The sequence below is a fragment of the Microcaecilia unicolor genome, chromosome 2 (genome assembly GCF_901765095.1).
Source record: "Microcaecilia unicolor chromosome 2, aMicUni1.1, whole genome shotgun sequence".
In the NCBI taxonomy this organism is placed as follows: domain Eukaryota; kingdom Metazoa; phylum Chordata; class Amphibia; order Gymnophiona; family Siphonopidae; genus Microcaecilia; species Microcaecilia unicolor.
Genome location: NC_044032.1, coordinates 115,363,560 through 115,378,128, shown reverse-complemented (window position 1 = coordinate 115,378,128; position 14,569 = coordinate 115,363,560). Strand labels below are relative to the sequence as shown.

Sequence of the window (14,569 nt, the reverse complement as noted above, 5' to 3'; positions counted from 1 at the left end):
TTTACTCTAATTACATAGGTAGGAGAAGACAAGCAACCCATAACTATACATTCAAACCAGAACTATTTTCAAAGGTTCTGATAAGGTTCTGATCAGTAATGCAACAAACATGGAAAATAATTTTTGTGACCCATGACTACAGTTCCCTGCTGTATTGGTGCCTCAGAGATTAATTCAGCCTCTGCTGGCCATTTATTGATGGCTGCAGTGATATCCCTGTTGCCTATGTAAACTAAAGACTGGGAGCAGTGGCAAAGCCAAGAGCAGGGGCGTAGCCAGACACCCAATTTTGGTTGGGCCTGGGCCTAAGATGGGTGGGCAGAAGAACCTCGCCCCATCCCACAGGTGATTTGGTCTCTCCTTCTCTCGCCTGCATACCATATGGTCTCTCAAACATCCCCCCTCTCCCGTATACCTTTTAAATAACAGATTTTCACCAGCAGCGAGCAGCAACTAATACACACTGCTCATGTTGGCCCCACACCCTTCCCTCTGATGCAACTTCCTGTTTCCGCCTAGGCAGAAATACATCAGAGGGAAGGCTGTGGGGCCGGTGCAAGCAGTATGTATGTCACTGCTCGCTGCAGGCGAAGATCTGCTACTTACAAGGTATGCAGGAGGGACACTTGTTGGGAGTTTTCGACTGGTGGGGCTTGGGGATCCCTGCCAGCCACATCATATGTATGCTGCTACTGGGTGGGCCTGAACCCAAAGTGGAAGCCCACCCTTGGCTACGCCACTGGCCAAGAGGCTGGCAGGAATTCCCCAAGACCCATCAGCTGAAGACTTCCAACATCTTTCCCTCCAGGAAATTGTGGAGCCACTTAACTCCACTCTCCCGACCCCCCCCCCCCCCCCATACCTCTAAGTCCTTTAGTTCTTCACCAGCAGCGAGCAGCAACACATTCCCCCTGCTCGCACCAGCCTGAGAATTCCTTCTCACACAACTTCCTGTTCGCGATGTAGGCCTAATATAATCATGCAGGGGCAGAATAATGTAAACATGTAGGGGTGGCAAGATCTTCCTATACTACTTTTACTCCCCAATTCAGAAAGCCTTCCAACATGGGAAAATCTTCTGTAAAACTACTGCACTAATGGATACTGCAGTGGGCACACTAAGTGCTTGATAAGTAATTATTCCCAATGTAAAGACTGCGTTAGAATTCAGTGCAGTTTTTAGTCTTCACTTAGGGGGTCTTTTACTAAAGCTTGCTTGCGTTTTTTTTAGCTCGCACTAATAATCAGCTGGTGCAAAACTCTGAGACACCCATAGAAATACAATGGGCATTTCAGCATTTAGCACCAGTGGATTTTTAGTGCGAGCTATAACGCTAGTGCTCCTAAGTAAAATACCCCCTTAACGTTGCATCTTTATACCAGAATAGGACCAGCATAGAGACGCATTGTGGGAGCAAAGGGGTTATTTGAGTTGAAGTGACACAGTTCCTACTGCAGGTCCAGGTCCTACTGATCCACCACCCTCCCAATGCTCCCGATACCCCCACCCGACTATTTGGACCCTGACCCCACAAAAATACCCTTGTGGCCCAGTGACCCCTCCCTACCTCCCCCAAATATCTCCCTGGTTCCCAACCCCACAGGTTTCCCTGGCAGCCTATAGGTTCCCACTCCACTAAAATGCCCTGCAGTTCTAAACAGACTTTCCCCCATAATTGCCCATAACTCCGTTCTGTGGATAAATCTCTCGTCTGTCCCCTACTCCTCTACTGCTAATGCCAGACTCCGTTCCTTTTATCTCGCTGCACCTCACGCCTGGAATAGACTTCCCGAGCTTGTACGTCTAGCCCCATCTTTGGCCGTTTTCAAATCCAGGCTAAAAGCCCACCTCTTAACGCTGCTTTTGACTCCTAACCACTACTCACTTGCCCTGTACCCTTTTATCCCCTTACCTCTTAGTTGTTCTATCTGTCTGTCCTATTTAGATTGTGAGCTCTTTGAGCAGGGACTGTCTTTTCATGTATGGTGAACAGCGCTGCGTATGCCTTGTAGCGCTATAGAAGTCATAAGTAGTAGTAATAATTGCCAACCCCCCTTCTGGAACCTCCAAGCACACCTTTAAAGTTGGGAAGCAGGAGTGATGCTTTATTTGTCAGACTGACCTCTGCTTTAGAGTAGAAGCAAGTGAGCACTGTTCCTGCCTCCCAACTTTGGGGGTTCTGCAGGGCTCAAGGGTATTGAGGGGGGTTAAAATGGGCCTCTATGATATTGATGGTAAAGGGTGGAGCCACCAAAGACATCTCTGTGGGGGGGGGGGGGTTCAGGGACTAGTGGGGGCTACTGGGTCATCAAGGATTATTTTGTGGGGTCAGCGTGTCCAATGGCCTACTGGGCCTCCAGGAAATTTTTGCAGGGGGGAGATATGAGGTAAGGACTCTGGTGTATCTCCCTTTCTGTCAGTGCATGCGCCAATCTCCACTCCTGCTCTGATACAAAGGGAAATAGTTTACTCCTGACACAACGGCGTGCAGCTTTTATTTCTGACAATGCCATAATGTGCATGTTGTTTGCTTACAGCATTGCAAAGGTTTTGCATTACACTTGTTTTAGGAAGACATGAAGGGTAGCTGCATTGACCCCAGTGCATTTTATTGGGGGGGGGGGGGGAGCAGATGCATGGGGCCAATGCACCACAGCTTCTCAAATTCTCTGCCGTACAGAGAGACAGCTTAGGGACCCCCCAAATGCGCTCACAAAGCCCACATTTGTGACATGATTTGGGTGAGCTATCCATTGGTACATCTTTATTCTACAGTCTGCACCTTCAACGGTGGGGGAGGGGTCACAATATTTTATTTTGGTTGCTATCTTGGAGTCTCGACCACAAAAAGACTAGCAAGCACTGCTCTACAGATTACGAGCCTTATTCTGGGGTAGAGGATTCTTAATTAGTTACAGGTTCTTGGAGCAGACTGAACTCAGCTGCAGTCCTAAAATCAACAGGAGACCCTGTGCAATGCATGCTTTCATGGCTCAATCTGTCCCGAAAGAAATTAAACCAGCTGGCAACTTTACACGAAGGGCCACAGAGGAGTTGATTGCTCTTATAATCCAACCAAGTCGATCCTCAAGACATAGAGTCACAAGCGCGTTCTCGTACTCACCCGCCCGGGCAAGAGCCGCTCAGACCCCGCGAGAGGGCGGCCGGAGCTCCCCAATCCCGGGAAAGCAGCGGCAGGGGACGGCACCTCCGAGCAAGGCTGAACATGGCACCTCACCTCCTCCTGCAAGCAGCTGTCTGCAGCACTGCTCGCTCCCAAACACACACACAACAGCTTCCCCAGCTTTGCTAAAACGAGCTTAAGTGATGCACCTCCCCCAACCTGAGGGAGCGGGTGCCCCCCCCCCCTCATTCTATATCTATACCATATAATAAAACAAAAGCGGATATTTAAGCATACCTCGGACATTTTAATGAACTGCAAAGTTTCGCGCAAAGTTTTTGCTAACTGAAATGCGGTGGCATGATTATAAGCGCTGAGGACAGGGGTGAAAGAGTTAATCGAATTGCAGGCAGCTCGAGCTCGGACTGTGGTGGGATGCGGGTGGGGGGTGGAGGTGGGATCGTCCAACAGTGGGGATGCGGGGGGGGTGGAGGTGGGATCGTCCAACAGTAGGAGTTGGCTCTGAGCCCCCTGGAGCCGCCCCCTGCCTCTACTTTGGTGCGCATATAAAGCCTGGATGAAGTTTTGGGGATTTTCTATCTGTAGAGAATCAGATCACAGCCCTCGAGAGAATGGCATCAACTGGAGCAAAGCAGCCTAAGAAAGTAAGTTTAGTCTGTTTTTGAGGGAAGGAAAATGGGACTTCATATGCCACCTTTCTGAGTTTTTTGCAACTACATTCAAATCCGTTTACATATATTCAGGTGCTTATTTTGTACCAGGGGCAATGGAGGGTTAAGTGACTTGCCCAGAGTCACAAGGAGCTGCAGTGTGAAACAAAGTCTATTGCACTAACCGCTAGGCTACTCCTCCACTCATTTATTTTTCTTTTTGTGTTAATCTTTGTTTCCTGCTTTCCTTTTTTTCATTTGACAGGTTCAGAAGTTATTAACGTTATCAAGTAGTCTGGTTTCTTTACTTTTTGTGTAGAAAATTCATAGCACACATTTTTGTTGTCTTTTAAAACGTTTTGTAAACCCACATCGGGCAGAGCTAAATAACTTGCCATATGAGCCAGCTCTTTGGGTGCCAATGCATGCTGAGAACCTGAATATCGAGCAAGCCTGAAACTCCTTCATTGTGTCCAGGGAGATGTAATTTGTATTGTGTTTGGCACCCCCAATTATTTTGAAATATTGGTGCTGGATCTTGCTAGTTGGTAGATGGGAGGGATTCGGAAGTAGGGTTTACATAGGAGCTGGTCTAATGTGAACAGTGAAAAGGGGACTTAGATTTTGGCAGGGGACTGCACAGTGACTGGCCAGGGAGTTCCTGGGAGGTGCAGGGTGATTGGTTAGGGAGGCCCTGGGTCTGATGAGGGATCACAGGTGAGAGTTGGTTGATTTATTAGGGGTAAGGGGTTGCACAGGCAGCAGAATGTGACCCAAGGTTTGCCCTTCATAGTATTAGCAACCAGGGAACGGGAGGGGAGCCTTAAAGAGCTTGGTATGTTTGCCCTTCTAAAGGAAAAAGATTGGGTTGGGACTGGGTGTAGAGAGAGACAGATTATGTGAAAGTAGGGCCTGGGACAAGGAGAAAGGACTAAAGAGCAACTAGATGAATCAGGGTGCAGGGTTCATCAACATGCTGTTGACAACATGAGTGTGAGAGGCTGGGTGGAGAGAAATCTCTTGAATTCAGATACTGTTTTTGTCGCCACCAAGAGACCATTCTATTCACCACCCTTTCCGTGACGAAGTATTCTCTCAGGCTACTTCTGAGTCTGTCCACTTTCATCTTCATCCTATGCTCCCTCATTCCAGAGCTTCCTTTCAATTGAGACTAGCCTCCTGTGCTTTTATGCTGCATAAGTATTTATTTAAATGTCTCTATCATATCTCCCCTCTCCCACCCTTCTTCCAAAGTGTACATATTGAGATCTGTAAGTCATACACGTTATGACTACCACTTTTAGTTTTAGTAGCTGCCCTCTGGACCAACTCCATCCTGTTTATATTTTTTAGAAGATATGGTCTCCAGAATTGTACCTACCAAAGTAACAAAAAGCTTTGGGAGCAACTCCCTCAATTATATGAAATTAAAACACAGCTTAGTGGCGCGTTTTCTTTTACGTCACTAACAGCCTGTTGGGTTTATACCACAGTTTGGTGTTGCTGGGTTCTATTTCCCTGATGAAGCCCCAGTTGGCGAAACGGGACCGTTGGGGAGGCCCGTAATTAAAGCAGCAAACAAGCTAAGTAACTGGGTTTTTGTTATTTAGCTGTGACATATGGCATTTATAGGCATTGGATGCTAGAAGCGCATGTATGAAACATTCAGGAGGAGGTTGGTGTTAGAGGACCAGTGATTACATTAACGTGACTATATTGTTATGATCTTATTGATCAGAAAGTGGCACGAGTCTGAGGTCCTCTTCCCCCCCCCCCCAATGATTAATATTCATATCCCACTACTTATTGCTTTTTACCGCTATTTTTGCGCTCCAGACTTGTACACAATATTCTAATGAGGTCTCACCGGGGTCTTATATAGGGGGCAGCATCACCTCCTTTTTTTCTACTGCCCAGTCCTTGCCCTGTGCAGCCAAGCATCCTTCTACCTTTTGCTGTCGCCTTTTCTACCTGATAGGCCACTTGTTTGGATGTGATCACTTATGATCACAGATCACACCCAAGTCCCGTGCCTCATTTCTGCACAAAAGTTCTTCTTTTCCTAAACTGTACGGTTCCTTGCAGCCCAGATGCCATAATCAGAGGGGCTGAAGGTATTAATTCATTAAAGTGCATTAGGCTTAGTACACAGCTTAGCTCTGCTTTTGCACACAATTTTGTGCTACTGTGACACCCTATGTTAAAACAAGTTTTGCACATGAACTAATTGGTGTGCAAAAACTTGGCTAGATGGCATACTAATTTACAACTCATTGTAACAAAGGTATTAGCTGTTCAGTGCAGACAAGAGCACAGGATTTCCTAAGTCAGGCTTAAGGCAAGGTCTAACAAGGAGTAAAAGATGCTTGCTTTTCTGTGGTCAGCATTAGTGAGGATTTCATGCCTATTCCTTTTGTTTACTGTGAGCACACAGGGCTTGCAACTTTTTTCTGGCTTCCTTGAAGATGATGGATCAAAAATACAGGGGTGAGGTGCTGAGGGGGGGTTGTGTGCTGGATTGTTGATAAACACAATACAATATTTTTTTCTATTCAAAAATTGTATATTGTCATTCAGAGTTGCACATAAATATTGGTATTGTAAAAACTGTGCACAGAATAGCATTCTAGCACATGCAAGTCCAGCTGACACAACCTTTTTGAGTGAAAAATACACTAGCTCAGACCTAAGTATGTATGTTTTCCAGTGTGCTGTCCCCTGTTAGCATATGTTTTTTGCACACAGTTTTTTTTTTTTCATACTATTTGGTTATTGCGTGAAGCAGAAATGTATTTTTTTGTGTGCGTTCAGAAAAGCTACACATAGCTTTAGAGCAGAGCTCTAATGCACAGCCTTCTGCACTGGCCCTAGAGAAAGAAGGAAAGTCTTAGTAATTCAGCCCCTGAAAAAGCTGCAGTGGATCTTTGGGGGGGAAGGGGAGGAGGCATTGTGAGAGAGGTCTCTATGGTTGGCTCCTAAAATGAAACAATGCGTCAAGGCCTGCAAAAAGTACAGGGATTTACCGGAAAGAATCCAGATCCTTGAAACTGTCGGTGATCTTCACTAATTAAGTCTGGACCATTTTGAGGGCTGAAAGAGAGCCAACAATTATCTTCCTATATGGGGTCATCATGACACTGGACAATGAGGCATCCAGCCCCTCCAGAATACCTGCCCTCAGTCGCACGTGCAGAACACTGATCACTCCTGTTCAAATACACAATAACCCTCGGATTGTAAATAGTGTGACTGAGTTGTGTGTGCAAATCAGGTTGTATTCTGATTACAGGCACCATATATAGAATCTAGCCCTAAATGACCACAAGCTAATAGTTTTAATGTACACAAACTACTACTTATCACTTTTATAGCGCTACAAGGCATACGCAGCACTGTACACTATACATGAAAAAGACAGCCCCTGCTCAAAGAGCTCACAATCTAAATAGAACAAACATACAGACAACTAAGAGGTAAGGGAATTAGAGAGGTGGGGATAAAGGGACAGGGCAAGTTAGTGGTTAGGAGTCAAAAGCAACGTTAAGAGGTGGGCTTTTAGTCTGGATTTGAAAGCAGCCAAAGACTGGGCTAGACGTACAGGCTCGGGAAGTCTATTCCAGGCGTGAGGTGCAGCGAGATAAAAGGAATGGAGCCTGGAATTAGCAGTAGAGGAGAAGGGGACAGACGAGAGATTACTCCACAGAACGGAGTGCCCGAGGGGGGGCATAAGGAGAGACAAGAGTGGAGAGGTACTGGGGAGCGGTAAAGTGAATGCACTTGTATGTCAGTAAGAGAAGATTGAATTGAATGCAGAAACAGGGAGCTAGTGAAGTGACTTGAGGAGAGGGCTAATGTTTGCATAGCGACTTTGGCGGAAAATGAGTCGCACAGCAGAGTTTTGGACTGATTGAAGAGGAGAGAGATGGCTAAGTGGGAGACCGGTGAGGAGCAGGTTGCAATAATCTAGGTGAGAGGTGATACGAGTGTGGATAAGGGTTCTGACAGTGTTCAGAGAGGAAGGGACGGATTTTGCTGATGTTATAGAGAAACGACAGGTTTTGGCAATCTGCTGAGTGTGAGCAGAGAAGGAGAGAGAGGAGTCGAAGATGACCCCAAGGTTACGAGCTGATAGGGAGAATGAGTGCTATCCACAGAAACAGAGAAAAGGGGAAGAGGAGAGGTGGGTTTAGGGGGAAAGATGAGAAGCTCAGTTTTGGCCATGGTAAGTTTCAGATGACGTTGAGACATCCAGGCAGCAATATCAGATAGGCAGGTTGATACATTGGTCTGGATGCTGGTTGAGATTTCAGGGGTAGAGAGGTAGATCTGGGATTTGTCAGCATAGAGATGGTATTGAAAACCATGGGATATCATCAGAGAGCCAAGGGAAGAAGTGTAGATGGAGAACAGGAGAGGACCGAGAACAGAACCCTGAGGTACACCGATTGGTAGTGGGATAGAGGTGGAAGAGGATCCACCAGAGTGTACAGTGGGGGAAATAAGTATTTGATCCCTTGCTGATTTTGTAAGTTTGCCCACTGACAAAGACATGAGCAGCCCATAATTGAAGGGTAGGTTATTGGTAACAGTGAGAGATAGCACATCACAAATTAAATCCGGAAAATCACATTGTGGAAAGTATATGAATTTATTTGCATTCTGCAGAGGGAAATAAGTATTTGATCCCCCACCAACCAGTAAGAGATCTGGCCCCTACAGACCAGGTAGATGCTCCAAATCAACTCGTTACCTGCATGACAGACAGCTGTCGGCAATGGTCACCTGTATGAAAGACACCTGTCCACAGACTCAGTGAATCAGTCAGACTCTAACCTCTACAAAATGGCCAAGAGCAAGGAGCTGTCTAAGGATGTCAGGGACAAGATCATACACCTGCACAAGGCTGGAATGGGCTACAAAACCATCAGTAAGACGCTGGGCGAGAAGGAGACAACTGTTGGTGCCATAGTAAGAAAATGGAAGAAGTACAAAATGACTGTCAATCGACAAAGATCTGGGGCTCCACGCAAAATCTCACCTCGTGGGGTATCCTTGATCATGAGGAAGGTTAGAAATCAGCCTACAACTACAAGGGGGGAACTTGTCAATGATCTCAAGGCAGCTGGGACCACTGTCACCACGAAAACCATTGGTAACACATTACGACATAACGGATTGCAATCCTGCAGTGCCCGCAAGGTCCCCCTGCTCCGGAAGGCACATGTGACGGCCCGTCTGAAGTTTGCCAGTGAACACCTGGATGATGCCGAGAGTGATTGGGAGAAGGTGCTGTGGTCAGATGAGACAAAAATTGAGCTCTTTGGCATGAACTCAACTCGCCGTGTTTGGAGGAAGAGAAATGCTGCCTATGACCCAAAGAACACCGTCCCCACTGTCAAGCATGGAGGTGGAAATGTTATGTTTTGGGGGTGTTTCTCTGCTAAGGGCACAGGACTACTTCACCGCATCAATGGGAGAATGGATGGGGCCATGTACCGTACAATTCTGAGTGACAACCTCCTTCCCTCCGCCAGGGCCTTAAAAATGGGTCGTGGCTGGGTCTTCCAGCACGACAATGACCCAAAACATACAGCCAAGGCAACAAAGGAGTGGCTCAGGAAGAAGCACATTAGGGTCATGGAGTGGCCTAGCCAGTCACCAGACCTTAATCCCATTGAAAACTTATGGAGGGAGCTGAAGCTGCGAGTTGCCAAGCGACAGCCCAGAACTCTTAATGATTTAGAGATGATCTGCAAAGAGGAGTGGACCAAAATTCCTCCTGACATGTGTGCAAACCTCATCATCAACTACAGAAGACGTCTGACCGCTGTGCTTGCCAACAAGGGTTTTGCCACCAAGCATTAGGTCTTGTTTGCCAGAGGGATTAAATACTTATTTCCCTCTGCAGAATGCAAATAAATTCATATACTTTCCACAATGTGATTTTCCGGATTTAATTTGTGATGTGCTATCTCTCACTGTTACCAATAACCTACCCTTCAATTATGGGCTGCTCATGTCTTTGTCAGTGGGCAAACTTACAAAATCAGCAAGGGATCAAATACTTATTTCCCCCACTGTATACTAAAGTTGCGAAGCGAGAGGTAGGAGGAGAACCAGGAAAGAACAGAGCCCTGGAATCCAAGTGAAGACAACGTATCAAGGAGTACGCTGTGATCAACAGTGTCAAAAGCGGCGTATAGATCGAGAAGGATGAGGATAGAATAGAGACCTTTAGATTTGGCCAGTAACGGGTCATTGGAAACTTTAAGTGCAGTTTCAGTTGATTGAAGAGGGCGAAAGCCAGATTGGAGTGGGTCAAGAACAGCTTGAGATGAAAGAAAGTGAAGACAGCGGTGGTGAATGGCACATGTTCAAGTATCTTGGAGAGGAAGATTAGGATAGAAGTGTAGCAACCTGGAAGCATGCCCTGTGCGACATGTCCCCAAGTGCTCCCAACCTACCTACCGGGTTACGACTGAACAAGGGAGGCCAATGGATAGAGAGCTAGCTATGGGCTTCTCCTAAGATGCCGGACTCTGCGTGCACTGCACTACCAGAGAAATAGAAAAAATGCATTTCTTCCTGTACAGTGCAAAATGCAAACAGATGTACATACTCAAAACTAACAAATTTCATTCACTACACTGAAAATAAAATCATTTTTTTATCTAGTGATTTTATTTTTCTAATCTTGTTCCCAGTCTCTGCTTGTGCTTCCTCTGTGCTCTTAATTCTGTTGTCCTATTAAACTTTTCTGATGCTTTTACTCCCTATGGTCTCTTCTGGTCTGTTTTGGTTCATCTTCCGCTCTTTTTGTGGTTCTCTTAATTCTGTTTCCATGGCCTACTGGCCATTTACTATTTCTTTTTCTCTTTCTTAACTTTCTGCCTTACATCCATCTTTGACACTGATTTTTCACATTCTGCTTTCTTCCTGAGTGGTGTAGAATGGGTAAAAGTGAATTGATTTTTCACTTTTTCAAAAAGTACAAAGACAAGGGGGTACTCGATGAAAATATTTTTTCACTCAAAGAATAGTTGAGCTCTGGAACGGTTTGCTGGAGGATATAGTAATGATGGTTAGCGTATCTGGGTTTAAAAAAAAGTTTGGACAAGTTCCTGGAGGAAAAGTCCATAGTCTGTTATTGAGATGGAAATGGGGGAAGCCACTGCTTGCCCCAGGATTAGTAGCATGGAATGTTGCTACTAATTGGGTTTCTGCCAGTGTGACCTGGATTCGCAACTGCTGGAAGCAGGATACTGGGCTAGATGGACCATTGGTCTGACCCAGTATGTCTTATGTTCTTACTTTTTCCATCTCTTCCCATCCCTTCCTCTCCCTTCCATCCATATGCATAATCTCTTCCTGCTCTTTTATTTATTCAGTTATGACATTTTATATCCCATATTATCTGAAATAAGATTCAAGTTCAATGTGGTTCACAATAAAGTAGAACTGACAAGGCGTTCTGATTATATAAAACAAAATGTGTGTGTGTATACTAACAGCATAACATGAAATCCTGATAATTTAACATGTTTGTAATGCATAGGATAGAATGTGAATATGGACAGAGTTGTTGCAAGTTTAGTTAGAAGGGTAGTTGTTTCTATTGTTAGACGTTGAAGGTTGATCTATCAAGTGAGTTTTCAATAGTTGTCTCTGGATGCTTTTTTTAGCATTGCGTGTTGATAGCTCTATAAGATTCTGCTTGTAAGATGGGGATGAACCATAAATTATTTGGTGGGTAAATGCACATAATTTGAAAGTAATGCGTGAACTTGTAGGTAGCCAGTGTAGTTTGAGTAGAAGCGGGGTCATTTTGGTGTATCGGGTAGCTTTAAGTACAAAACAAGCTACTGTGTTTTGAGCAGTTTGTAATTTTCTGATCTGATTAGTGAGGTCTTAAGTCCTGCATAGACTGCAACTCAATCAATCCTTGGTACTATCAAATTTTAATGATCTGTAAATTGTTTTGGACATAAATCTTTAGTTTCCATAATGATTTGAATACATTAGACACTAATTTGGATACTTGTGGTTCAAATTAGAGATGTTGATCAATTATTATTCCCAGGATTTTAAAATTATGCTCCAGTGGATAAGGTTTTTTACGAATAGTAAAAGTAGAAGTAATTAGTTGGTGAGGGTTTTAGTATTAAGAATTTGGTTTTCTCTCTGTTAAAGTTTTAATTTGTAATTGTTTGCCCATGATTCCATTAGGTCTAGACCTGATTTGGTTAAGACTTCTTGGATATCTTTGTCAAAAGTGATATAGATTGTAATATTATCGACCTACATGAAACAGTTGAAACCATTTGATTCAAGTAAATAACCTAGAGGTGCCATCATTTATATTAAACAGGATGGGGGAGAGAGTGCCTTGTGGCACCCCGCAATTAGGGGACAAGGGAGCTGAGATGAGGCCTGATTGGCTTGGTAGAATCTAGAGGTGAGAACCATTGAAAAACATTTCTGGATATGCCAATATAATCTAACAAATTGACTAGTATGTCATGGTCCACTGTATCAAAAGCGCTGGATATATCAAATTGTAAGACGATGATCTTTCTGCCTTTACTTACCTCTTTTCTGAAGTTTGCAATGTGTTAGGACTGTTTTGGTGTTGTAAGAGGATTGACAGGCATGTAATATTGAGAAACAGTTAAGATAGTCCATGAGTTGTTGTCTTCCATTACTTTAACTAACAGTGGGATAGAAGCTGCAGGCCTGTAGTTTGAAACTTCATGCAAACTGGATTGTGGATTTTTTGGGAATAGGGGATTATTTTCCAATTTTTTTTTTTTTTTAAGGAAAAATTCCTGAGCATAAATGTTATATTTGCAAGCATTGTAGGCACTGTTCAGGAGCTGATTTTAAGAGGTAGCTGGGACATGCATATTTAGTAAGTAGGGCTTGACTGAGTCTAATATTGGGTTGGAGAAAGAAATCCATATTCTGTCTGCAGGAAGGCAATTGGGAGATGTGGCAGGTATATTGAAAAGATTTAGGTGGTTTCTGATTGACATTTTTCTGTTCAAAATAATTTGCTAGTTGGTCAGCAGAAGGAGCTAATTCATTGCCAGTAGTTAGGGATTGTGTGTTTTAGTAGATTAACTAGGGCATAGAGTTTCATAGTATTTAGAGAGAATTGGCCAATATATTTGGCATAGTAATATGTTTTTGCTTTTATTTTTCTACTCTTAATGATTTTCTCCATCCATGTGCACCAGCTCTTCCTACGTTGTTCACCATCTCCTTGTTCTCTTTTCCCTTCCCCTTCCTCCTACTTTTTTCCCTATCCCTTCCCTCTCCTCTCACTCTTTCCCCTTCTCACCTGTCCCCTCCATCCATGTGTATCATTTCCTCCCTTTTTTCTTATTCATTTCCATCCAGCATCACCCCTCTGTATCCCTGTCACTCCACATTTCCAGCATTATTCCATGTCCCTTGTCCTTATGCTCTCTCCCCCGCCAGCATTTCTTTGCTCTTTCCTTCCCCATGTCCAGTCTCTCCCTTTTTTTCTATTTCCTTCTTTCCTCACTCTGCATCCTCCACCCTCTGCTGGCAGAATCTCTCACTGTATCCCTCTTCCCTGAGCCTGAATATTCTCTCCCTTCTGCCCGGTCCAATCTAGTCTTTCTCTTTCCCTGCCCTCCTTTTCCCTCCCTTCAGGGGTCCGGCATTTCTTCCTACTTCTCCCCCCACCCCCACAAATCTGTTATCACTAAGCTTACTCTGTTCTTCCCTGGCTCCGATATCTCTTCCCTTCTGCCTTGTCTGGTCTTTCCCTCTCCTTCCCCAACCTCCTTTCCCTCCACCCTTCTGCAGGTCCAGCTCTCTCCCTACCTTCATCCCTCCCATACACCTGACTGTCTTCCCCACAGTGATCAGCCAGGTTACTTCTGTCCACCCCGGGGACCTTCCCTCTCTGCATCCATCCCATGTGGCAATAGGAACATGTAAAAAAGACATTCCCGGACTGAAGCCTGGCTGAATCACTGCCAGGAAGTAAACCAATTCTGTAAGATTGTTGAGTGTATAGGAAGGAGTAGATGTGGAGAGAGTCAGACCCGTAGAAAGGTGGCGGGAAAGGAGGTCAGGGAAAAAGAGAGAGACCAGACTGAGCAGAAAGGAGAGTGAGGCAGCGCTGTGGGATGGTGGGTAGGGAGAAATACTGGATCTGTTGGAGGGGGAGAAGAGGATGGGGGATAGAGAGGCCCAATATGAGGAGCAAGACAGTGTTTTTCTAAACAAAGCCCATGGCCATCTAGCAGCAAAAAATTTTTTTTTTCCAAAACAGCAACTGCGTGGGCCACCACAAAGGTCTGAGTCACCATTGTCCCGCAGGCCTTGCATTGAAGAACACTGGCTTAGTGCAAGAAGGGTTACTAGAAGTAGTAATACTTACCTATGTTCAGTTTATTTTTCATGTTGCAGTGAGTTCATGCAGGAAAGAAAAGCTCCCTTTGAAATGCAGAAAGAAGGCCTTATTCTAATAAGGACATGGGGACAATTTTATAAAGATTTTCATGCATATATGTAGTGTGTGTGATGGCATGTACTTGTACGTATGTTCAGTGTAGACATCTTCTGGAGCAGAGTTCAGGTCGAGTTGTGATTTAAGCACATACACCTTGATTCTAAAAGTTGTGTGCACAGCATTACATTTACCCCCAGACTGTATGTAACTCGACAAATTGTGTGTGCAAATCCAGTTGTAATTGCCACTTAACAAGCAATTATTGGTACTAATTGACATTAGATTTT

At 44.7% G+C, this 14,569-nt stretch overlaps 2 protein-coding genes across 2 annotated transcripts in view; one reads left to right on the top strand and one right to left on the bottom strand.

Annotated features, from left to right (window-relative positions):
- Positions 1 to 3,491, bottom strand: part of DMGDH (dimethylglycine dehydrogenase) — a 162,224-nt gene extending 158,733 nt beyond the window's left edge. The window contains exon 1 of the mRNA XM_030193235.1: positions 3,126 to 3,491. Coding sequence (XP_030049095.1) covers positions 3,126 to 3,229 — 104 coding nt within the window. The 5' untranslated portion in view covers positions 3,230 to 3,491. The remainder of the gene's footprint in view (positions 1 to 3,125) is intronic.
- Positions 3,492 to 3,685: 194 nt separating this feature from the next.
- The window catches only part of LOC115463048 (betaine--homocysteine S-methyltransferase 1), a 48,275-nt gene continuing 37,391 nt past the window's right edge, over positions 3,686 to 14,569 (top strand). Inside the window, exon 1 of the mRNA XM_030193234.1 lies at positions 3,686 to 3,790. Coding sequence (XP_030049094.1) covers positions 3,758 to 3,790 — 33 coding nt within the window. The 5' untranslated portion in view covers positions 3,686 to 3,757. The remainder of the gene's footprint in view (positions 3,791 to 14,569) is intronic.